The sequence below is a fragment of the Contarinia nasturtii genome, unplaced genomic scaffold, assembly GCF_009176525.2.
Source record: "Contarinia nasturtii isolate CC-2019 unplaced genomic scaffold, AAFC_CNas_1.1 Cnas_scaffold_1240, whole genome shotgun sequence".
Classification (NCBI taxonomy): Eukaryota; Metazoa; Arthropoda; class Insecta; order Diptera; family Cecidomyiidae; genus Contarinia; species Contarinia nasturtii.
The window spans coordinates 1782148-1808650 of NW_022198581.1; the positions used below are offsets into that span (position 1 = coordinate 1782148).

At 33.7% G+C, this 26503-nt stretch overlaps 2 protein-coding genes across 5 annotated transcripts; one reads left to right on the forward strand and one right to left on the reverse strand.

Annotated features, from left to right (window-relative positions):
- On the forward strand, window positions 1–8436 carry LOC116345421 (putative fatty acyl-CoA reductase CG8303). 4 transcript variants are annotated; one of them, XM_031774753.1, is made up of 7 exons: window positions 1–49; window positions 5744–6065; window positions 6179–6686; window positions 6825–6911; window positions 7003–7357; window positions 7445–7702; window positions 7785–8436. In XM_031774753.1, exons 2-7 carry the CDS (start codon window positions 5850–5852, stop codon window positions 7936–7938), a joined length of 1578 nt encoding a protein of 525 aa, XP_031630613.1. In that variant the 5' UTR covers window positions 1–49; window positions 5744–5849; the 3' UTR covers window positions 7939–8436. The 4 variants fall into 4 exon arrangements, with proteins under 4 accessions (XP_031630613.1, XP_031630614.1, XP_031630616.1 ...); XM_031774754.1 differs by lacking the exon at window positions 1–49 and adding an exon at window positions 1429–1545; XM_031774756.1 differs by lacking the exon at window positions 1–49 and adding an exon at window positions 4264–4282.
- LOC116345419 (sodium channel protein para-like) lies at window positions 8423–25689 on the reverse strand. The gene is made up of 22 exons (XM_031774751.1): window positions 25554–25689; window positions 23585–23840; window positions 22925–23119; window positions 21489–21703; window positions 21282–21410; window positions 20914–21206; window positions 19673–20037; window positions 19355–19394; window positions 19083–19249; window positions 18404–18577; window positions 17545–17707; window positions 16902–17071; window positions 15868–16096; window positions 15475–15606; window positions 14983–15182; window positions 14267–14425; window positions 13512–13607; window positions 12766–12888; window positions 11628–11819; window positions 9827–10057; window positions 9494–9758; window positions 8423–9419 (listed from the first exon to the last, which is right to left on the reverse strand). The coding sequence occupies exons 2-22, from the start codon at window positions 23687–23689 to the stop codon at window positions 8656–8658; spliced, it is 4407 nt and encodes a 1468-aa protein (XP_031630611.1). The 5' UTR covers window positions 23690–23840; window positions 25554–25689; the 3' UTR covers window positions 8423–8655.
- Window positions 25690–26503: the final 814 nt, after the last annotated feature.

Consider the following 26503-nt stretch of genomic DNA (forward strand, 5'->3'; position numbering starts at 1 on the left):
GGAATTTTTTAAAAGAAAATCTGTCAAGTGGACTACAAAAAAGAAAAGAGTAAGTCGAATAAAGCAACAGACAAATAACAGTTATGCAATTTTAAGTAAATAAAAAAAAAATAACGTTTTCAAATTGATAAATCAGTTGCCGTGTAGACGTACGATAGAAACTAAAAACACTTAATGGTCAAATAATATTCTTAAAATAAACTGTGCGCATCACAAAATATCAAAACATCATTAATTTCGAATCGAAAATCGACTCAAAATCAAAAATAGTTTTATTGTTATAACAAATGAATGTAGTCCAGACAGTAAACATCGTTTAAATGAAAATAAAAAAAAATAAATTTTATTTTTCTCGAAAATGTTCAGTTTAAAGTCGAATGTACCACATTGTAGTTGAAAACAAAAACAATATCGGTTATTATAGATGGTATCACAACATTGTATTTTATTCATGTGTGAGTATATTTAAATAGCACCCAGTGCACGGCAGACACCTTGAATGATCTTACTTTCAATTGTGAAATGTAGTTGCGATGAGAGTCTCTTTGACTGCTTGTTCACTTTTCTCGGGCAAATAATTTGAGAGTGAATTGAATGTCCGGATTTTGTTTATTTTTATTTAACCAAACCAATTCTAAGCATTCAATAATTCGAATTTGAATAAAATTCTAGAAGGTTTTAAAATCATGATCATGCACACGTCGGAAGAAAATGTTATTGCTCAAGCAACTGGCACTGGTCTTTCTGGTATGCGTAATTCGTATTGCGCACACAACGATAATTAAACTTAATCATTTAATCGGCATTTATGTGATTCATCGCATCTCTATTAAGTTTGAATTTTGTTTATCGCATCATAAAATCGCACACGAACATAGCGAGCACTTAAAATGAAACGGTTCACATCATTCAAGTTTTAAAAGTACGAACGTAAGCACAGCGTTTTGTTTACTTGTGGATTTTCGGTTTTTTGTTTGCTCCCAATCGTTTCTACATCCATACATACGGTATTCAGTTTTTTCCACGCATTTTTTTTCTCTGTGTTTTCTTTTTTTCTCTGCTGGTCTGACCTTGGTAACGCAAACCCGATATATGCATACACGATACAAGTTGAAAACGACAGAAGAAAAAACGCACGAACTAAACGCAAATCAAGTGCTAAGTTGACATCTCCATTGAATGTTTTCATGTTTTACACCCATGTGAGCGAGCGCTCATTGCAAATAACATGTGAGATTGCTTGTCGTGGCCGTTTGTTTGTTTTTGCTCTTCATAACTATATAATTTTATAACGCTGCCATTTAATCCATTAAAATAGCCATGATTATGAATTTAAGATCGTGGATCAAATTTTGATTGCCATGCATTGACAGATCAACTAGCATTGAAATTTTAAACATCGAAAAAAAATATGATTAACTTCTGCAGATGCACATGATCAAATGACTGAGTTGACGATCAATAATAAAAAATAATTGAACTTGAATGACCGGCGTAAGATTTGGACCCAAAGCCAAGGCCCAAGAATAAGATACGTTTGAATACGTAAGTACAATTTACTGGGTACAATGTATTGATATGGAAACGAGTTTAAATTTAAAAAAAATATTTTTGCGCCGACAAACTGAGCAATTTTTAATCAAAATCGTAGAATTTGAACACGATTATAGTTATTTTTATCTGAAAATTCATGAAAATACACAGAAATTTCGTGTTTTGTTGTACTAGAGATACTCTTCATAAGTTTAATTGAGTATTCTGGCTATGTTTTTTCAAAAGAGCATTTCAAAATATAGAATCTGAACAATTTAAAAAAAAAATATCCCATTTTCAAAGAAAATCACTTTTCTGGATGAATTTTTCAATAGAAAGGTTTCACGTGGATAGCTCAAGGGCTCTTGCAAACAAATCGAAAACGGTTTTAAAACTTGATGATACATCAAGCAAAAGAAACATTGATGATTGCATTTGAAATAGCTAAAAACCGGTCATCAATTAAACATTTTACAGAACAAACACCATAAAAATGTTATTGGCATTTCCATTTCAATGCTCGATGCTCGAAGTGTAATTGAGGAACAAGAATTTATTTGTTATCTTTATCAGAAGAGAATACGTGCGATTCAACCAACATTGCAATGTGCACATTAATCCACGCGAAATAATTGACATTTTACTTTTAAATATCAACATCTCTTCTTTTCCAAATAATGATTGCTTTTTCTTAATGTTTATTCAAGAACTAAAGAAGAAAATGTCATCAAGCCTATGCGATGAAAAATAATAATCGTAAATGAAGATGCAATGAAAATAATGCAATTTAAACCGGATGCAAAACCTTTGAGTTATCTTATTATATCGACAATTACACAAAATATCATGAACTTTTTTACATTTATTTATTGCATTTGCTCGATAAATGTTTTTTTCATGTATGAATTGAACCTTCAATTGATTCCATCGTCGTCGTCGTCGTCGTCGCCATCGCATCAATACTGTGGGCTTGTATTCAAATTCCATTTTTGAATGGCACACATTGACAATAGAATGGGCTGCCGATGAATAATCACAAAAAATGACCCTTACGTTCAATGTCTTATCATCGACTTAAATCATTTAAATTCGCATGCATATTTTAGATCTTGAGCGAATGAAATTTTTTGTCGCGTAATAGAAAAACTGGTTTATGATTTTTTTTTTGATAACAACACCACACCGAAATTTGAATATAAATAAAATAAAATGTCGTGTTAAGTCAATTAATGCGCGAATTCATGTGTCAATGATAGCATGCGATTATCAATACACGCACCTTAACCTTAACACAATTTTTTCGGTTATCTACGTTTGTGAAGAAAAATGTTCGCTACAACAACAAAAAAATCTGACTATTTGCCATTAAGATTTAGCACTACATGTTCATAGAGTTCGTTGATATTTTATAACTCAAAACAAAAAATTCGACCAAAAAAAAACAACAAAACATTTCAGACGATAAAGAATCAACACACTCAAAAAAGCTACACTCATTCAAGAAGTGATGGCAACACTCATTCGAATAGTAAAGTCACTGTGATGCGTTTTGTACAAATGAAAAAGAAAAGAAGATGATGAAGAAGAAACCGGGAAAAATGAATACGCTTGAAATGAACGAAACATATGTGTATTTTGCAATACATGAATTTCGATTGAAATTTTTATTTTCACAATAATACCATTGCTATTAAAATGTGTTTCAAGCATTCAGTAATTATATTGCTTGCATCTAAATGAGGCTCACAACTGAACACATACATCGTATACATAGACGATCATAATCATCTTCAGACGGTAAAAATGTCTTGATTTCTTTCTCTCTTCTTTCTCACTCGCTTTGGTTTTTTCTCGGCGTTTCAAATTAATCATGGCAGCGTGAGGTGCGCTTTTTTTCTAAGGTCAATAGGCGTTTCAAAATTTGAAAATTGAGGAACGTCATATGAAATGTTTTGAAGGCCTTCAGCAGATGAAAAGTGTTACGCATGCGAATCAAATGAAAACGAAACAAAAAAAAAACAACATATTCACGATTTATATGTGCAACGGTCAAACGTGCCATCAACTTGATTGTTTCAACAATATTTTCAATGTCATTGCGTCAAATGTGAGCTAATGAATTGCGAATATCAATTGCAATCGATATGGAAAATTGATCGTATTTAAATTTAAATATTCCAATAAATTGTCAATTCAAATTGATATGGAAATGGAGGAATCACTGCGGTTACCGAACAAGATTAAAGTGTGCTCATTTCTCCAAAAAAAAAAAATATGCGTATTGCGTTTGCTTATGAAATCGATTTTAGGCATGCAAATATGCTGTGTCACAATGATCCGATTTTTTTCCAAAGTTTCCCAATGAATTACACTATAATACAAACATGAATTCACAATTGTGAATATTTTCAGCAAATTCTTGTGACACACGTTTGATAATGAATGTCAAGGCAGTGCCTTTGTTCCAGCTTCTAAAGATTGACTCATTTTATGCAGACTTCCGGCCTTGACTTCTTATTGGTAGACTCCCATCCGAAGCAAATACACCGATCGCGCATTAGCATTTTTCATGGTTTTTCCAAATGATTTGACAAACTGTAACATTAACATTAATTCGTAGATCCTTTCACTCAGCTCACAGTTTCTTATTGACAACGTGTCCGTACACGTACATCTCATCTTCATTCTTTGGCTCATTTAATTGCTTTGCCATTAAGCGCATGGTTCATTTCTTGTCAAAGAATAAATTGTGATTGTTATTTTTAATAGAGGCAGAATTATAAAAATAAAATTAAACAAAAAACATCAAAGACCTTCCGCATCCAAATTGTGGTCGCATTTCAGAATTAAGTCTTCGTCAATTGAGATTGTCGATAACCCTGAAAATCTATGGCCATAGACAAATTCACATCGCATCGTAATAGCAAGATGCGGATATATCAAAAAGACAAATTATCGCTTTGAAATTGTCACCAAATCATTATTTTTCTATAGTTTAATTGGTTGTGTGTACCAGCTGCAGACAGTGTTGCTTTTGTTTTATGAACGACATTCAGAAAATGCCAAACGAAAACGGTAGTTCGACAAAATTTGAAAACAAAAAGTGATTATAAAGTGATTGCCCTCAAGTCATTGTTTCGAATCATGTATGTGTATGTTTGTGTTGTGTGACAGACTGATACAATTAACGTGCACAGTTATTACCATTGACCGTGATTTTTTTTATTATCTTTCTGTCATTGTATCCCTTTCTATTCCATGTTTCATTCACCTTTTGCATTCGTCTTAGATGAGGCGTGTATCAAATTTTTTCATTTTCTTTCGATATTCTCACTTGATGTCAAACACTCTGGTTTCGTAATAAAACTTTCGATTCTTTACAATAACCTGATTAAAATGTGAAAAACTCAGAGACTGGTTATCGTAATAAATTTTAAATTTGTAGTGAATTTTTTTTCGGGTGTTTCTAAGACAAATCTGGTTCTGAACGATCGATCACCATAAAAACCGGTACGAAGAATAGTGGCGCATCACAATCATTTTACACTATCCACATGTCTCATGGTGTTATGTGAATAAATACCAGATGGAAACATAGAAAATTCACAGTCAATGCTTCGCAATTACATGAAATGGGCATAGATACATAAAGTTCAATGGATTTGTAAATAAATCAACGCAATTGATAATTTGTTGCGATCATAACGATAATGTAAATAGTCTTACGAATTGTTGAAAATCTCATTTGTAGACAATTTTTTTAATTCGAGTTCAAATTCACACAAAATCATTTTTAGCTATTTTTCTGCTTCACATCTTTTCAATCTAATAATACAAAAAAAAAATTAATGAGAAATTGCCTAACGACAAAGAGCAAACGATGCGGATATAAATCAAATTCATCATATTTTTCGATTTGGTTTTTTATGAGAATTACCCGAAAAAAACTGAACGTGAAGTCAGCAATATACAATTGAAATTTGTCACGGTTTTTCTTGGTATACATTTATGCTAAAAAATACGCGGAAGTTTTTAAAATGATGTGTCATCGAAACATAAATACAATTACTGTAGAAATAAGGTCTTTTGTTTGTTCAGGTCGTGATTGTTTAATAAGTTTATTGGTGCAATTTGGATCAAACTATAGAAATTAAATAAGGCCATAAATTGTAACATACTGATCGAAATTTATGTTGTTTTTCTCTTTTAGTTCATCAGTGACCATTGACCAGTGAATATTATTGTTACCGAACTCAAATTATAAAAGTCGGACGGAATAATCAGTGAAAATTGACAAAAGAAAATAGAGAAAAAAAATGGCGTTAAATAATAATGAAGTGAGTGAACCGTGCATCGCGGAATTTTATGCGGGAAAGAGTGTTTTTATCACAGGTGGTACTGGATTTCTTGGCACTGTACTTATTGAAGCGTTATTGACATCGACACCAAAAATTGGAACGATTTATCTACTTATACGCGATAAATATGGCTCAGACACACGCGAACGAATCAAGCGATTATTATCAAAACAGGTAAATCTCGTCGAAATTTACATTTACTTTTGAAGTACTCTCATTTTCGTCGATTATGATCAATGCATGTATATTAATAACAATGTGTCTGTGTGTGTTTGACTTATTTTCAGATTTTCCAATCGCATTCCGCCGAAACATTGAAAAAAGTTGTACCGGTTGTTGGTGTGATGGATGCCGAAAATATGGGTTTCAGTGATGAAATATTAAAGGAATTACGTGAAAATGTGAATATAATCTTTCATGTTGCTGCCACAATTAAATTCAATACGCATTTACGTGAAGCGATTCGAACAAATTTAACGGGCACAATGCGTTGCATTGAATTCGGAAAAAGTTTAAAAAAATTGGACGCATTTGTGCATTTATCGACGGCATTTTGTAATAGTAACTATGGTGGTTTATTAGAAGAAAAAGTTTATGCACCCGCTCAAGATCCATACGATATGCTGAAAATGGCCGAAAACAATGAGGCTTGGAATGATATTAAAGCACGCGCAGATTGGTTGCACATAACAAAAGATCATCCAAACACATATACATTTACGAAACAATTGGCGGAAAATTTAGTAATGAAAGAGTTGGCTGGTTTCCCTGCTGCCATTGTACGACCTTCGATCGGTTAGTGTTCACGGTGTGTGAATTATTATGCGTAAAACGCACTGCACGGATTCCAATGCATTCGTCATGCTCTCAAAATGGCTTGTGATGTAATTAACGCTGAGTTTTTGCTCTTTTCTCTCTCTCTTTTTCGTTTAGTTTATGGAACGTATGAGTATCCCGTTGAAGGTTGGGTTGGCAACGCAAGCAGCGGTCATCTTGGATTTTTCGCCGGCTATTACAAAGGTGAATATGAGAAATTTGTGTTTTATTATTTTTAAAAATAATCGGAATCAATCGACATAACATAATGAGCTAAAATCAAATTTATTTTCAGGTTTATTCCGTACAATTTATGGTAATTCACAATCAAAGATCGATCTTATACCGGTCGATTACACTATAAATGCTTCACTTGTGCTGGGCTGGTATGTTGGAACACGAAAATTAGAGTTGCCCGAAGTAGTTCATTCGACATCGGGCGATGTGAATCCAATCACATTGGGAGAGTACACAGACATTATAAATGATCGAGTTCGTGTACATCCCAGTCAAACAATGGTATGGATTCCAAGCGCTAAAATTCGTAATGGTCTACGGTATACCGTGTACTTTTATTTATTCCAAATTTTACCGACGATGCTTTGGTACTGGCCAGAAAAATTATTGGGCCTTGGCATCAAACACCACACGTATGTATATCAAACACTTCTATAACTAAAAACTTCAACTTCCTTATTATTAATTGTTTCGACTTTTTTTACCGAAAAAAAAAACAGGAGTTTGGAATTCATGCGTATTTTCAACAAAGGTATAAAAGCATTCCACTTTTTCTTGAATAAAAACTTCCAATATTCGACGAAGAATGCGATGCGCATTGGAACACTGATGCATCCTAAAGACATGGACAGATATAAGTTTGACGCAAGTGATATCGATTGGAGTGAAATGATTGAACGCAACTTCTCTGGTGTACGACGGTACTATTTCAGAGAAAAAGGCGAAACATCGTTAAAACATGCCATCATTTACGCAATGTAAGTAAATGTTTACTCGAATTTATGTGACACGACCGATTCGTTGAAACCTTTAATTTTAACAATAAATTCTCTTTTTCAGATTCAAAACTTTGCAATACATTGGACTAGCAATAATGATTTGGTGGTCATACAAATTGTGCACCGGAATTAATTGGATGTTTGGTTTGGATCTTTCATCACCGGTGTTGCTCAGTCTAGGCTTGTTGCTTGGAAGCTTTTTGATTTGGTTATAAGTTCTCTTGTTAGTTGATAAAATATGTTTTTCCGTTTTTTTATCACTTTTTGTTTACTTTAACACACGGCTCAGACACGGATCATTTTCGAGCACATCTTCCACTTTTGTGAAATGTTTGAGAAGAAGATCGCATTCTTTTTTTTGTATGATGTTTTGCGTCTGATCGATGAATGCAATCGAAATCAATTTTTGATTTTTTTGAATCACACAGACAATGATCATTCTCTTAAAGCAATTCATAATGGCGGAAATTGGAATTGAGAATTTTTTTTCGTGACAAGCAGCTTAAATCTAGGCTTTAATTAAGTATTTTTGTTTTTTATCTAAAACAAATAGTTATTTCGTTTCGCAATTGGTACTTTACGTATTCCAAACAAAAATCGAAAAATTAACAATCAGGAATGCATCAGTTTATATTGATCAAATTTGTCTTTATTATTTTTGATAGATATAGTAATTAAATGCGATCGCATTTTGATGACAATTTCAAAACTAGAATAATGTCAATTTAGCTGTATAAAAATATGCAATAAAAAGACAACGTTAGAAAATATACTAGTAAAAATAACAATTTTGTTTTTTTTTATATATATTAAAATTAAACTCCCCACAAGAGATTGGTTCCCGTTGGAAATATATAAATTGTGCGGTAATTATTTATGTAATTTGTGCGAATGTCTTAAAGTAAGGTCACGTTCAGCTAATTTGTAATCGACTATTTCTTGACGGTAGCTTGCATTTGTCTCAATCGATTCTTATTTAACGCAATCAGAACGTCGCCACGATAAAGTTGATCGTCGTTTTGCACCGGTATTCCCAACAGCTGAATATTCTCTTCATTTGGAATGACACTTGCCCGTAACGCTGACGATGTATCGAGACGATTTAATAGAATGGGCAATTGTGCTTTATTGATAAAAATCGGCTGATTTGGTGATGCCAGTGTATTCCATTTTTCGTTGAAATCCATTAAATCGTTGCTATGTAATTGTTTCGATTCGGTTTCGATTTGATGCGCTTCCGAATAATAATTAAGAACGATCGTAAGCACTAAATTAACAATTGTCAAAATGCAAATGAATAAAAATGACCAAAGATACAAGAAGATAACGAACGGATTGAAGTGATTATCTGCAACTAGAACGTCGTAAATGCCATCCCAACCGGCAGTGGTGCTTATTTGAATCAATAAAATTATAGCTCGTCCGGCCGTTTTGAATGAAATTTTATCGTTGATCAAAATAACATTTGGCACATTTTTAAATGCAACCACACCAATCAACGTATACACAAAAATCACCAACAATTGGAACAGGCACAGATTGTAAGCAGCGGTTACTGAACGACGTAATGCCTTTAAGCTTAAATTTAGTGCCGGCGAATATGTAACGAGAAGTGAATTGAAACGAAGAACTCGAATTACACGCAATAAACTAACAGATAGAACGCTCACACGACCAAATTCAATCATAAAAAGTTCTGAAAGTATGCAATAAAAGAATGGCGCAAGATAAATTTCGATTTAGTGGATAGAGGAATTGATTCAAACTTACCAATCAATAGCAGTATCACTGTAACCGAATCGTAAAAGTTCCAAAAACTTAATAAAAATATGCGTCGCAATGAATTCAAACGCAGCGCTGTTTCAATCATAAATAACACCGCACACACCAAATCAATGTACTGAATGGTATTGGCATATTTTTCAGATATTTGGTACTGATCGAAGGCAAGGCTTATAATGTAGAACAAACATATCGCAAATGCAACACAATCAAAGTATTGATTTCGCGCTAACATCGCCAGTTTCGATGCAGTCTGGAATATTATTGGAATTTAAAGAAGAAAAATAATGTTGATTTGAGAGGATATTTTGAATTAATTACCGATACATCATGAGCCCTTTCACCATTGTTTGATCCATTTTGGCTTAATCTATCTGTTGACAATTTTTTCGACGAACCAAATGCATCACTTAAATTTCCCACATTTAAAATATGCTTTATGAGAATTCCGATGATCAAATTTGCACAGATGAACACCCCAAATACGATGAAAATAACGAAATAAAGAAACATGTAGAGATTGGCATCTCTCAGTGGTTGAGAATCAACTTCCTGTAATTCAAACATTTATATAAGTTTGAAAGTGTTAAAATATTCAAAATCACAACAAATAACAAATATTTTATGGGAAAAAAAGCATTTGTAACGTTTTGTATCGTAATTTTTAATGGTATTACCATACATACATTACTGGTTACCTATTCGATGTTAGGTGGCGTTACATAACCACTTTTTTGTTTACATATCTTTTTTTTTAATCGGCAGAGTTTTATTTTCATTGCATTTGATTGATTTTGGGCTGCATAATTTGAAATCCAGATAAAACACAATTACAATAAAATGCAAATGTGGTAATATCATTTTTCTTTTTAAAATCGATAATAGAAGCGTACATCAAAAACGAATAAGATAAACATAAAATGCCAGACATTTTGTAAATTATGCATCTTATTTTAACATGAAAAGTGTAGAGAAAAATGCTTCACTCGAAAAATTTCAAAATGGATATTCATTAGTGTGAATATTCAAGAACCTTTAGAAAAATCCACAATAATGTTTTGTGTGTATGTGCTCCTCCTTTAGATCGTTGAATCTGTGTAATTTATACGTAAAAATATGTTTCTTTTTCAGCGAAGCGTGTTGCTCTTTTATTTACTTTACCGAAATCAAAGTCGACAATACATTGAATACACTTTAAACTAATGAACACGATGAACATCTCAATTTGGAGCACAAACACACACACACACACTCTGTCTCACAATAGTTTGGCTTTCATAAAGTTGCAAAATTTAATTAACCATTTTGCAGGAATTTTTCATCCTCTCTCCCACTCCGACGTCACGCACACAAAGATGGCTTTTGTTGAACTGAGCACCAAGCCAATTGAGATGAAAAATAGCTCTAAAGAAAAGTCACTTTAATAAATGTATGGATTTTTGTGTTTGACGCAATTGAAAGTTAGTTTCTCGTTTGCATTTTTCATTCTTCTTCTTTTTTTTTCTCTTAAAGAAAATGAAGAAAGCGAAAAAACGAAGTCAACAACGTCCATAGAAAACAAGAGAATGAAGTAGCTGAAAGCCAAACAACCTAACAAAAAATGATAAGAAAATTTCATGCGAATGGTATAAAAAACAATATCTAAAATAAAAAGGTTGCAACAAAATATGCGAAAAAGGGAAACGAGAAGAAAGTATGTGAACTGCACTGAAATTTCCCCGATGGCAATTCAAATCGTTCAATCCTCCTTTTTTCTCTCTCTCTTCTTAAAGGTAAACATTCAAAAGCTTGTTGCAAACTTTCTTTTTGATTTTTGTATTGTTTGCATACACGATAATCACTTTTAATATACTTTAAACAGGATGAACATGAAGAAAAAAATTCGCAAAAAAGGAACAACTGTTACGAAGAAACTGTGCAAAAAAAATCCACTGAAATCTAACAAAATCGTTCAAATGCAATGTAAACTGACCACAAGCCCATTTTGTATTTTTCGGTGTAAGGCGTCGTGTGGCACAGCGAATAGAGGGAGCGAGATAGAGGGATAAAGTGAAAAACCGCAATAAAACCGTTTGTCTGTGGTGAAAAGTGGAAAAGTGTATAAGTGGAGTGATCGACTTACCCGTGAATCGACGGCGTCTTGAATGACTCGAATCCATCCTTTAAATGTAGCCACTTGCAACAAACTGAGATAAGCCTCGATGACGTTGTCAAAATTGACCGCCGAATTCGTCCATTCATAGTGTTTATCAATGCATGTATTGCGAGAGTCCACAAAATCGATGCCCAATCTTGTTTGATTTCTATCAACGCACTGCGTCGCGCATATTGCATGTATATAAATTGGATATTGGCCGACACAATAGTATACACACATATAGATATAGCATGTGTTTGTGTTAGCATTGTTGTTATTATTGAGGATGCGAATTGTAAGTGTTGGTTTGAATCAGAGGGAGAGAAAGAAAAAAAAATATTAGCAGAGTTCAAAATACACTTGTGTAGCTACGCATACCGGGTGCAAACTGAGAAAAAATCACTTGTGTGCATGCATTCTTTTTTAGCTCTTTTTGGTCTTCAATAGTATTTGCTCAATGCTCGTTGTGTCTCGGATTACACACAAAAATTGCACTATTGAGCGTAAATCTTTTGAAAATAACCGAATCAAAATATCCATTGCCATCAAAAAGCCCAACACAAATTTACGGATTTTGAATGAAAATGAAATTGTTTTTCTCTTGCCAGTTCCTAGTTTTGCAAGAAACAGCTGTACAATTTACTGTATAAACATTACTTTATCTTTTTTGTATTTATAACAAAAAAGAAATAGAATACACGAAGATGACATTGACATACGGACGCATTTTATGGAATGGTTGCGCCACAAAATCGATTTATTTGACTGATGAGAAAATCGATGTTCAGAAATACCAAGGTTTTAAGCACAAAAAAAAGAAATATCTTTCCTTATCACGACGAGACATTACTCATTCTCATATAATTTTTATAAATATTCGACGAAATTTCTTTGTTTTATAATTTATTTGTTTTTTAGGATTTTAGCTTACCATTTCTAATCAACGATATCAAGACAGCAATAATAAGAAATTTCGCAAAGAATGATTTAGACGACATCTTAAAATATAGTCCGTTGTGCAAAAATGTTGGGGATTTTGATGGATCGAAAGACTTTTTTGCAGTTGGTGTAGAAAGTAAATATGAATTTTTAGGCAAATAAATAAATAGCTTAAACTAATTACCTGATAAAATTTGCCGGCAAACATTTGAACTCCCATTATTGCAAATATTAACCAGAATGCGCTGCAAATGAGTATTGAACTGAATAGCAATCGAGCCTGACGGGCAACTGTCACCGCAATTATCTACCAAAAGAATGAATAAATACAAGAATATTTGATTATTCCATGAGCAATAATTGCTGTCTGTTTTTCTTTGTGTAGAAATTAAATGTCACCATATTCACTATAAAAAGATTTGTTTGCAATCGATTTAAATACTCGATTGATTCGGTTATTCGATGTTTTGTTTGTTTGTTTGTTATATGAATGGAATACGAAGCCATATGGATAGAAATTTGCGTTTCCATTTAAATTATTACAATTGTAATTTAAAACTGTTTGTCGAACCTTCGATAAAATAGCTATATTTAATTTACGATTGATGGCGTTTTTTCTTCTGGTATATGTTTTTTTTTTAATTTGTTCCGTCTTCATTTCACTATTAATTTGCGATAAAATGTGAAGAGAAAAGAAAAAAAAAACCGCAAATGAAATGGAAATTCACTTGACACGAAACAAACATATGACAATAGCATCAAAGAAATGTGGTGAGGCGAGGGTATGCATAAAAATCGGTCTTGAAAAATTAATAACCAGCAAATCGAACGACAGCGAAAGGAGAACATAAAAAGAAATTACGACAAAGAAAATTGGTGGAAAAACGAAAAATGAAATCAAATATAAAAGCGATTTTGCAAATGAATTACCTTGAGTCCTGAACATCGTGACACCAACGATAACGGGCGCAGCGCATTCAAAATCAATATTGTCTGATTCACAGCAAACAAACCGACGATGGGCACCTATTTTCATTATGCATTGAAGAAAAATCGTGAAATCCCAATGACAAACAATTAATACAAATTTTTCAGTTTTGAAGTTATAATAAAAAAAATAGAAACGATAGCATATGCTACAACAAATGAGGAATGGAGTCAATATATGCATTGCATACGATTAAAAAAAATCATTTGCCGAAATGAATGGGAAATTGACTTGTAGCACAAAATGATAAATTAAAATAGTAAAATGAGCGAACACACGAATATATATGTATGATGGAACGAAGTGCGCGATTTAAGAATTTTTCGAATCGTTTTCATTTTCCTTCTCACTCTCCATCAAATTCATATCGTTCGCAACACATTTATTATGATTTTTAATAGAACTGCAAAAGCGAATAAAATATCAAATCAAATGAATAACGACGAATAACAAAAACGGCGAACGAACGAAAATATTTATAAAAATCCAAAATGAAATGAATTGAATTGAAAATGGAAATGAAAATACCTACAAGAATATCAATTGGGCAAAATGTGATACCCACACATGCACATGGATACACATAAAACACTTGCATGCAGAGAGAGAAAAAAAGTAACCCGTAGAAAAGTAAAAACAGAAGAAGAAGAAACAAAGGCACTTGACGAACTCAGATAGAGAGACAGAGAATACTCACAATGGTATTGAATAAATCGATCAAACACCAAATGTTTTTGAAATACGATTTCCAGCCACAGGATATGGTTTTCGATATAAATTCAATAATCATTACAATACAAAATGCTAATTCGACGAGTAATGTTCCCGCTAGTGTAAGGCTGTTTACCGTGTGTACCTGGATCAGAATGAAATGAAGAGAGAGAGAGAAAAAAACAAGGAAAATTCATTAAATTTTGTTTCTGCTTTTTTACCCGCTTTTGTTCTAATTTAAGAAGGGCACACGAACGAATGACACAGACAATGCATTCGTGTGCATCGCATGAGGAGGCAAAAACGCAAAATATATTCACTCCTGTGTGTGTGCATGCTTTTTTGTCGATATTCATTCCATTCGCTTTTGTTTGGCCTGATCCTAATTGTTTTTTTTTTTTTATTCGTATTTTGTTATTATGCCAAAAACAGCGCACCAAGTGCAACTTTCTGAGCACCACCACCGTCCCTATCTCTCTATATTTTGTGTGTCATTTTTTATTCCATTCCATTAACTATCTAACTTGAAAGGCTATTTTAACGTTGTTTTGCTTGCTTTTGATGCGATTGCGAATTAATACTAAATTTCATTTGTCTCGAGCCCGCTTGTTCTTCTCGCTCACTCCAAGTTTGGTCGGATGGAATTCCATTTTCGATTACAATTGAAATACGATTCAATATTGATGTGTATTCGTCTCTTACCAATGCTATTGAACCAATGAATATGATGGCCAAGACAATGTATCCAAAGTAAGTGCTTTGATTGAATTTCAATGCTTTAACGCGAAATTTGGACCACTTGTTAATTGTCGCATCGTCCTCATTGTCATCTTCGGTTGTGACTACTGGCGCACTCACAACCACACTACTTGCTCCAGTTTCTTTTACATCAGCACGGCCCACTAAAATACGGATACCAAAGAGAAGTAAAAACAACAACGATCAATGGATTTTTTTTTTTCGTTTCGTTTGAATCGACCAATCATCAGAACCATTGCGCAATGAAGCAAAGAACGGCCACAACAACGAATCATTTTTCAAAATGTGAATGTGAAAACGAAAGCTCAACAGAACATTTGATTATATGAGGAGGGAAACTCTAATATCGTTGGGTGATATGTTTTTTTTTTCTTCTTCGTTGTTTGTTTGGTTTTCACTGCATCGTTTCTCGATTGGAAAAAATCTCAGTCTTACCCGATTGTTTTTTACTGTCCTTAGTTTGACTGTGATTCTTATCGTCCGGTTCATTCGATGAAAGTGTAATTGTTGTGGATGGTGCATCAACTGGCAGCGACTCCATATCATTTTTAATTGGCTTATTTGCATCTATTCGAAACGAAATCGTTCGAAGTAAAGAGATAGAATAAGAGAGGCCATAGTAAGAGAGGATATATAAACAAATCAACGAATGAGAATTCGTAACTTGTTTAATCTGCGCTTCGATTGGACTTGATGTTCTTTTAATGCAAATGAAATTCGAAATTGATCGAATTCATTTTGTGCCTGCTTACAAATGGGAAAATGCGGCACATAAAGCCAGGGCGCTAATAAACATTCCATTGACTACAGTCACTACAGTGAGCTTACCATAAATCTTTTGTATGTTCGGTTCAAGTAATTTTTCCTTCAAGAATATGTGCAAATTGAATTTTCTATTGGACGACAACGACGACGGTGACGACGACGACGACGATTTGATAGTTGATTGCTTTGCATGAGATTCTGGGATGGAATTTGGTACGATGTTGTTCGACATTGAAGAAAGCACAGACGAATCGTCATTTGTCAATATCAGAGCAACGAATATATGCATTATCTGTAACGCAGAAAATAAATGATTTGAAATTTTCAAACAAAGGCCATTACACATATAGATATTCTCTCTCTCTCATTTCGTCCCTCTATGCACGGTTTTATTCTTGTAATACACTCGCAAACAAATTCTTCTCTACATACAGAACGCATATACATAAAACACACGCTTGCATACAATCACACAAAACCAAATTCGATTGTATCAGTAAAATATATAGGCAATTGTCTTTTGAATTATGCATGCATGACTTAACCATTCGATGGAAACTGTCGGTGCGTGCACAGATCGGGTTGAAAATGCATGTGTGTATATATGTGCTTTCCGAATTTGATAGAGCGTAAATAGCAAAAACCGACCGATCGACATCGACATTCAACCAAAATATGCTTATTGTTGATTTCACGATTATTTCGGTCGTTCGGCTCTTTTTTTTTATTCCACGCCAATTTTACAGCTCACACCGATACCTGCACTCATAACACAACAACAAATATGAAAACCCATTCACATTCATACATATAGACAAAATCACACGCCAATAACATTGAAACAGTAAATAGCTGCCGTACCGAACACAAAGTAAATTACAATAATAAATCTATACAAAATATGTGTTCAAAATATGAATATGAAATTGCTCTAGTAAATCTAGTGAAAAATGTTTGTGTGTATGCAGTTCAACAATGCAGACAATATGAAGTGTTGAAAAACAAAAAAAAAAAACGAACCGTCCGGGCAACGCGAGTGTTTGGGGGAGAAAGAGAGAGAGCGAAAAAAATCAACACACCAAATAATAATAACTTACACTAAAACTTCCGATAAGTGCCAAAGCACAAAAATAGACAAAACTCGATGCATCCAAAACCAGCATATTACAATCATACAGTGATTCAACCCATTCGCCGCATAGTGAACGAAACACTACCATAAACGAGTGGAAAATGTCGGTTAAATTCCAACGAGGTAGCTCATGGACTGGATGTAGTTTTGTTGGCATTTGCATGTGTGAACCGAAAAAAAAAATGCAAAAAATTCATATATCTAACTGGAATTGGTTATGCGTGCGAAAATGTGTAAATTGATGAGTTGAAGAGCAGCAGCAGCAGCACACACATATACAGTACCAATCACGTGATGACTACAAGCAGTTCAGAAACACATTCAAAAATCCCAACACCAAACCCGTCGATGTGAGCAAACGAGATTCTGATTTAATATGACGACATCCAAATTAATAATGATACATTTTACATTTTGCGTTTTACTGTGGTTTTCCAATGCATTTGCGAAAATTTAGTTTGCTTTGGCATTTTGCTTATTTTCACAAAATTATGCTACCGATGCGTGTGTGCGTGTGCGCGGCGCTTTCACCCTTTTCCATTATGAAATATAATTTCCATATATGCATTGTGTGTGAGTGCCATACACGCCATACACAATTCACTTACCATTGTAGTTTTTGGCAAATGTACGGCAACCGAAAACAACGAATATGTAAATAAATATGCATAAAATAATTGTCTGGTTGCGCAATACCGAAAATAGATGACGGACACGTTTCATCAATAAATCGAATGCAGGCACAATTTTACCTAAACGCAATGGTCGCAACTGAGTTCCATCGAGAGAGAGAGAGAGAAAAAACATTACACAGGTGAAATTGAATTCGCAGAACAGCAACGTCATGAAAATAGAAATAATTAATATCATTTACTTCGAAAAAAAATATTCACAAACAACACATGCTCGAATTTATGATTTATTTAATATTTGTTTAATTTATGGAAAATAATTGTTAAATTTTATTGAAAGATTCGTATGGATTAGGGTATGAGTAAAAAGCGGAATAGAAAATGGTCTATAGAACGTTCCATATGGTTCCTTTGTGAATTGTGTGCGCATCACTCGAAGATGATTTTTCAATTTCTGTGGTGAAAAACGGCTTTAAATCGAAATTATCAAGAATTTTCCTAAAAACAAGACACTTATTTCTCGAAGTAGAAGCAACAAATCTACTAAATTAAATTCAAAGCGTTGAATGTATGTTGTTCCCTCTGTCGTTATCCGTTATTATTGTCCTCGGCAACAACTGTATCGAGTTGGTTGTTGTTGTTGCGATTGCTACTGCTATTATTGAATGTACTTTTGAAAATGAAGTCAAAAGCATAGACAGATAGAAGGAGAGACCAAGTGCGGGAGAGAAAAAACAGACCGACCGTTTGGCAGACAGTCGATACACCGACGAACGAAAAAGAGAAACAAGCGTGCACACACATATCACAAAAGCGAAATGGTGAAAACACTTACCAGTCGAAAAGCACGCAAAACAGATAAACCTTGAACATTTTCCACTCCCAATTCAATAACCCCGAGTGCTGTCACAATAAAGTCAAACGTATTCCATTCATCTCTAAAATATTGAGCCGGTCCAAGTGCAGTCAGCTTTAATATTGCTTCAATTACAAAAACCAATACGAAAACCTGTAGATGTGTTGCAATGCCATCACATTTTCATTTCAGGACAGTATCCAACAGGCATCAAGCAGGAACGGCGACCATCAGAAAAATGTATATAAAGAGGAAAAGAAGACGGAAAAATAAAAGAATGAATGATGATAAAACTGCCTAAAAATAGCCACTCATAAATTTAACTATAAAATCAAAATTGGAAGGAAACGGTTGAACGATGTTGAAAAGAAAACGCATGAGAAAACCACTTAAATGTGATCCACATGAAATCGTCGACGGCAACTTTTAAATAGGCACAATGAACGTCGATTCATTTCATTTTTCTGTCGTCGTTTTTCGACTATAAAATTCGCCCGGTCACATTCGATAACGCTTATTCATTAGACATTTCAACGTCCGCCGTCATTCGTCCGAAGTACGAATCATTTTTGTACGACGTGCATGTCAATTGGCATAAATAAAGATGATAATGCTTGCGGTTTTTTTTTATTTACGTCGATGCATGTGAATAACTTACGTAGTTTCCAACAGATAAAACATTCTCCAAATTTCGGGGCATGTTATGATGATCTAACGCCATGAACAATGTATTAAGCAGAATGCAACCAATTATGAAGAGCACAGCAAATGGATTGTAAATGATATTGAAGATAATGCGTTGAAATTTAGCACAACATCCTGGATCTGATCAAACGAAAACCACGCAAATGATTATAAATGCGAAATTGACCGTGCAATGATAATATTAATTAATGATCTCAAATTAATTCATATGCAAATTAAACTTACTTTTTGCTTTGTTTTCACTTGCTTTTGATTGTTCTTGTGCCTGAAATTTGAAATTGAAAAAAAAAACATCTCGCTGGTATTTTTTTCATTTTCTCGAATATTGTTTCGGTTTGTCGAACATTTTCTTAGGCTGTTTTTTTTTTTGCTATTTCGATTGATAGTTAATTTATCGAACCCTTGATCGAAGCAAAAGAAAATAAAGTGTGTGCAACCAGACACAAGCCTGGCAGCTATTGAACACCATTTACGATTTAAAAGAAAAAGCGACAAACCGAAACAATTTCTTGGTTACTGTGGGCCAGCGGCACCACCACAAACCTCATTCAAATCGTTCAATAAATCATTTTCCCACTGTTCGTCCTTTAAATAATTGTAGGCAAGAGCGATCGGTGTCCAGAGTAACGCACACAATTGAAATGAAATGTAGTAGATAAGCGCAATGAATAATAAAATGTGCCATTCTCCAGCTGTTGCAGTTACATATTGCATGGTCTCTTCCCAAAAGTCACGTTGAATTAAGCGTAGCACAACCAAAAATGAACGAAGAAACGTATCAAAGCTGGTAATACCGTAATTTGGATTTAAATTATTGCCTTGTAGGCAAACATAGTTTGTTGGACAATCTTGAGCACCAGATGAATTGCCACAGGCTGGATACACTCCACCCTCGTACAAGAAATGGACTGAAAAAAAGAGTGTGCGAGAGAGTGAGGGACAGAGAAAATGAGAATAAAAACAAAACACACATTGAGAGGGAAGAAGAGAAAAAGACTAAGCAACGGAACAAGAAAACTCATTTGAGACACTAAAAGTTCTGACTTTACATTTCAAATAACGCCGTCAAACATGCAAAACCACAAACACAAAGCCTCGGAAAGAAGAAAACGTATTAAAGAATTGTACAAGCTCGACGAAGAAAAAATGAATGAAAAAAAAGAAAGAGACCGAAAAAACAACAAACAAACGGACGACGATTGAAATGTGTACGAAGTAAAATTGGAAATGGTCCCGTGTGTAAAAATTAATAGTCACACATTTTCAGATTTTTATATGCATTTGTACGACACAAATGGCATATGACTTCAATCAAACATTTTTTCTTTACTTTGAACTATTTACATGCCATGAATGTGACAGTCAATCAATCACCCGACCAAATTCTATTTATACTCGTACGAGTCGATTCTATTCGTATTTAAATATTTCATTGAATTTGTGGCTTTTGGTTGCACTTGTCATACGGGTAAATGTGTTTTCATTGGATTTCAAGCGACCTTTTGGTTACGGAAAAAATGAAAAAGGTGAAAAGTGCCAAACAGAAAGTTAGATGAGCTTTCGAAATAACTTATTACATCCAAGCACTTAAGAATCAACATTTCACAGAATACCACAGAAATGACAGTGGTAGTGAGAGGGAGAGGGGAAGAGAGAGAGACGGTAAAAAGAAAAAGAAAAACAGATTATATTGGAAAAGTGGCAAAGGTAGCAATGGCAATGGCGCGAAAAAATAATAGAAACAACACGAATCCAATAAATTTGTAATAAAATGCATAACTTACCCGAATTGGTTGTAAAAGTTGACCAAAAATAATCGCTGGTCACCACAAGTGGTGTTTGAACACAATGCTGTGATAAGATTCCCATGTACATTTCAAGACACATTATTGATATTACGATTATGGCAAATGTGATGTACAATAGAAGGTCACGCATTTTCAACAACGATTCCAAATAAACGTTAACCGTGCGTCGAAGTGACAACGAAAGTGAGCATAGCTTAAGAACACGTAATTCACAAAGACTTGGACAACTGTAGATTGCCTTTTCTGGATTTACACATATGGCACTTATTCTGGTGGTGACATTTTGTTTGTGTTAAATTTAACAAAAAAAAAAAAACTGTTTTTTTGTGTATATGAATACTTACGCATGTATAATAATTAACAGATCAAAACAGTTCCATGGATCACGTAGATATGTGAATTTCTCTAATACAAATCCTCTGGCCAACACTTTTAATATAAATTCAAAAATGTAGATACACACGAAAATCAATCTGCAATCAAATTTTTATGTGAATTTAAGTAAAAAAAAAAATGTAGAAAAAAAATTGAAAAATAAAAAATTTACATACTCCCATGGAATATCCAGCAGTTTATTGGATCCAGTTATCAAAAGGGAGATGAAGCAGTTGACCAAAACGACTAAAATCATAAATGCTGTCCAAAGTGGGTCCGTCGAAATACGAGCTGATGTCCGACGTAATACATTGTTTGGTCGAAACAACCACAATGATTTTGGCACCGAAAAACGAAACAAATCTTTGTTTCGATTGACAATAATGAATGTCTGAAAATTATTTTTTTTTAAGGTAAAATCAACATTTCATTGAACTTTCTAAAAAAAAGGTGATTCGTGTTTTTATTTAGATAGTTTGTTTTCTCGTGTTGATTTCAATTTATAGAGTGCGAACTGTTTCGTTCCCATGAATGATTGTCATTAAGAAAATTACGGTTGCGCGTTATTCAAACAACAATGGTGAAATTAAATATGTTGTTTAATTTTTTAATTGCAATACACAGCGATGATGGACAGCGGTCAACTGAATTAAGTTGCAAATTATCGTCATTTCGTCAATAGAAAATCAAAATGACGATTTCGATGTGTGGAGAAAAGAGAACAAGAGCAAATCAGCGAAGTATACAAAGTAATTAACAGCACTCATAACACATTAGAGCGTTTCGTATCCCGAAATGAGGTAGAACAAAATTAACAAAAAAAATTCTGATTTGAAGAAGAAAAAACAGTGAGCAAATGAACGACCGAACGAACGATTGTTGTACATTACAATTAAACACATTACTATGCATTTCAAAGCACCAGCTACCCGCAACAAATATCTAACCAAATGAAATATGTTTAATAACCGGATATTAGTCTGTCTCATTCGCTCCAAAAAAAATACCGAAAGATTTGTTCGAACAAAGGCAAAAATTCAAACACAAAACATCGGCACGAAAACGAACCATCAACAGTTCGAACGAAAAAGAAAAAAAAAATCACTATTTAATAGTTTAAAAAAAAAATCATGAAGAATTACGTTAATTACTAATAATTTACGGTGTTCAATGTGACTATTATAAAAGACCAATATTCTTATATATGTGTAGATCATTGCATGGAACGAAAAATCACGTCACCATAAAATTTGACGCGGAAGAAATAATCCCACAAACAAATCATTTTTGAGCGAGATGAACAAACAAAAATTAGACCGAAATTAAACGAAAGAAAAAGAAACACACCAAATTCCAAAAAATGTTTCATTCGACAACGAAATCAAAAAGACCCAGCAATTATATTTTGTGTACAACTGTACATACTTTAGATTTGTCGGCGACAAATTGTCGATGGGTCTTTTCATTTTTTGGTCAATTTGGATCTTACCAATTCGAATAGAGATTTAAAAAAGAAACAAACTCTTACAAAATCTGTTAAGTCATTGCGGTCAGAAATATGATTTTAACGAGAGAAAAAACCGCATGGATTAAATCTATAATTATCGTTTACCTGTTTATCCTTGTAAAATGGGTCGATGTCTTCGAGTGGCGTTCCAATTAGATCTTTGGCCACATATTTGCTTAAACCCAATGGCAAAGTCGATAACTGTTTGAATCGTTCAAATTTTGCTTCCGATAATTGCGGTTGATCATCTTTATGACTGCCCGGTTTCGGTGCTTCTTGATCAGACAAATTGCTTTGCTTCTAAAGAAATAGAAATCATATTTTTAATTTGGCGTCTCTGTCATTATAGCCTCTTACACCTCCCTCCTTCTTTCTTTTTCTAAAGATTTTATAAAAATGCGATTTTCACAAACAACGAATTTTTTTAAAAGAAAAAATGAACGGGAAAAAAATCGTTCGGAAAAAGTTTGTCAATTTGGTTTTGTCTTAATTTGAGGTTGTTTCATTGTTTCCCCAATGCACACTAATGTGCAAAGTGTTTTCTTTTTATTCACAAAACAAAACAAAATATGATGACAAACAAATGCGCCCATCGTTAAAATTAAACTTGAGATAATTTTAGCTAAAACAAATTGTCGCTTACAACATTCAGCTCGACTGTGAGCAAAATGTAGTGAAAGATAGAACGAAAGCAGAAAAACAGACATATATTTAGAAGACTATGCGCTATAAAAAGTATATAATTATAAGTCGCTAAATACGTACAATTGGATCATTTGTTTTGTTGACATTCTTATTTTCTATGCCTACTGAGGGCACAATAAATGCTTGAAATAATGATGATTCTTGGTCGGTGCCACCAACATCCATTGTTCTTTTTTATGTCTCCTCTCTTTCTTTCTCGCTCTCTCTAACTCTCATTCACTTTGCACTATTTTTGTTTTCTTTATTTGTCCCACCTCAATTTAAGCTGCCGCGTATTGAAAAACTGGTTGTGTTGGTTTTTCTTCTTTTCTAGTTTCTGGAACAAAGACAACAGAAAAATAGATATATTAAATGAATGTGTATAATAAGAGTGTAATATAAAACATGTAAAGTGCCACTGCTGTTTTTTTGAAGATTTCCAATTTTGCATTAATACTAAGCTGATATGCGCTTGTGTGTCTGCCAAGGAATTAGTATGATTATTATTTGTTCCGCTACCGGATAGCGTATTTAAAATTATGACGATGTAGAAGAAAAATAAAAATGTTACAATAAAACACGCAGAGCAAAGAAAAGACAAAAGGAAAAAGTGGATATTTCAATGGCAAACATAATTAAACAGACAAAATGCAATTCAAGTCTTGAATTTAGACAGCGAAAGAGAGAGATAGAGAGAGAGAGAGAGAGAGAGAGAGAGAGAGAGTGAAGAAATTTATTCACTATATTACGACAAAGAAATAGATGAAGAAGGAGACGAGAAATGAAGAATGTACAAGTACACAGGGCACATCAAGAGAGCATCAATCGCTTAACGGTGCGGGGCTTAAGAATAATGCGTTCACTTATTATATTTTTCATTCGCTGTTGTTTCTACCGTTTGTACATTGTTCTCTCTCTCTCTGTGAGTTTTTTTCCTGCTCACTTTAAATCGTACAATTAAAAACCAAAACACATAATTAGAGGAGCTGAAAAAAGAGCGTACACTTTAAATTGCGATTGAGAAAATAAATGTATGAAATGACTTGTGTGCGCTTCAGAACTTATTGTTTGCCGGCTGTGTTAATTTAGTAAGATCAAAGTCATATCATCGAAATGGTTATTCCGGTTGCGGTAATCTGTTTGCCGTTTTTTTTTTTTTTTTTTTTTTGATTTCGAAAACAGTTGACAGTCGCTTGGAAAATTACTTGCACACGAAAAATGCCGTGTATCACTCTGGCTTCCTCGGAAATGCTTATTATTGTTCATTTTATTTATGTTTGCCGTATTCTTTTCTCTCTCCTTCTGCTCTCCGCTACAATGTTGTCTCTTTTGTAATTTATTATTACTTTTTTTTTCACTTCAGCTTGCATTTAAAGTTGTGAATTTGCTGAAATTATTAAATGTAAAGACAAACTTGCTTTGCTAACGGATGAGAGAAAAAACTGCCGATAGAGACGAAAAAACGCATGTTTCTCACATGCAGGCACAATGGCACACTTACATTTGGAAAGAAAATATATTTAAAAAAAAAATCGCCAAACGATGACAAAAAAAAAAACGCACGTAATAAATGGAACTAACGAAATTGGTCTTGGAAACAAAACAATGAGCGATGACAACTCAAGAAAACAATAACACAAAAGTTCGAAAGGCATACACACGAAATAGACATAACGACCAGGATGAAGCTCAGGAGTAAGAAACGAAAAAAAACGGCATAATTTAAATATAAACAAACTGAAGGCAGAAAAAACGCCGCAAACGAAAAGAAAAACAAAACGAAAAATGTGTGCGCTTACACACAAACACACTGCAAAACTGTTTATGTACACTAATGAATGGGCCTTAGCATCGAAAATTAAAACAAAGCTCAGTTTTCAACACGCAAAACGAATTGAAAAGATGATCAAACAAACAGCGGAACAGAAGGAAAAACTGTGTTGTTGAGACAGTGAACACGTTCGGCAATACTTCATCAATCGAAACACACAAGAGATGCCAAATAAACAAACAGAAATGAATGAATGATTTTCAATGGATTTACACTAACCGAAAAAATGGATCCGGCTTAGTTGATACACTCGAAATGCGAGACGCGAAAAAGCTGATTTGCGATGCGTTCAATTTGAGCACAAATTACGTTCTGACCCGTTGTCCACACGATCGATTGTATGCTTATTCACTTCTTGCCACGACCCGCTCTCTCATCTCTCACATCAATGATCAAATAACTCGGCTCACAATATGTTCGCTTGCACTTTGCATTTTTTTTTTATCTTCCTTTTGCTGCTCATATATCTTTTGCTCCCGAACAATTATTATCTTGTCTCGTCTCAGCTTTGGTGTATGGTTAATTTTAACAACAACACAAAATTAAAATGAATATCTTTCCATCCACTTGTACACATGCCAGAATGCAAAGATGCCATGAATTGATCGTTTTTCAACACATTGAAAATGATTTTAATCATAAAATACGTTCAGTGGTTGAGATCATAAACGAATCCAATATGTTATAACGCTTAAATGTGTGAACAAAACACACAAACGACGATCAGGGTTCAAATAGCAAAAGTATATATGCACACACAACGTTTTCAATTCGCCCATTTATGTTTCTATAGATATGAATTGTTTGTTGTTATCAAGCTATATTTTATTTAAACATTCGTAATATTTGTGCCTCATATTGGTTATGTTTGTATGTGTTTGTCGGTCGGTTTTGCAATTCTTACTTGCCAAATGTCTCGGTACTTTCTTCTTCTTTTTTCATTTCCAGTGAATCGAATACAGTGACTGATGAATGCTTCGGCAAATATTATGCTCTTATGCATTTAAATCGCAATCGGGATCATATAGAAAATGAGAATAGAATGGTGAAATGAATGTGATGTATAAATTACTGTGTAGGAATATATCAGTTTTGTCAGTAAATTCTCGCATTGTGCAAAAATAGCACTGGAAACGATTTCGTTGAAACAATTTAAATTGAAATATGGA

What these genes read in the sequence shown, in the direction of transcription:
- LOC116345421 (XM_031774753.1), top strand. Translation starts at nt 5,850, where the DNA reads ATGGCGTTAAATAATAATGAAGTGAGTGAACCGTGCATCGCGGAATTT. An exon ending in CTTGGCATCAAACACCACAC is followed by an intron (nt 7,358 to 7,444) that starts GTATGTATATCA and finishes AAAAAAAAACAG; the next exon opens with GAGTTTGGAATTCATGCGTA. An exon ending in CATGCCATCATTTACGCAAT is followed by an intron (nt 7,703 to 7,784) that starts GTAAGTAAATGT and finishes TCTCTTTTTCAG; the next exon opens with ATTCAAAACTTTGCAATACA.
- LOC116345419 (XM_031774751.1), bottom strand. Translation starts at nt 23,689, where the DNA reads ATGGATGTTGGTGGCACCGACCAAGAATCATCATTATTTCAAGCATTT. An exon ending in CTGTTAATTATTATACATGC is followed by an intron (nt 21,207 to 21,281) that starts GTAAGTATTCAT and finishes TGTCACCACCAG; the next exon opens with AATAAGTGCCATATGTGTAA. An exon ending in AAGTGAAAACAAAGCAAAAA is followed by an intron (nt 19,250 to 19,354) that starts GTAAGTTTAATT and finishes TCGTTTGATCAG; the next exon opens with ATCCAGGATGTTGTGCTAAA.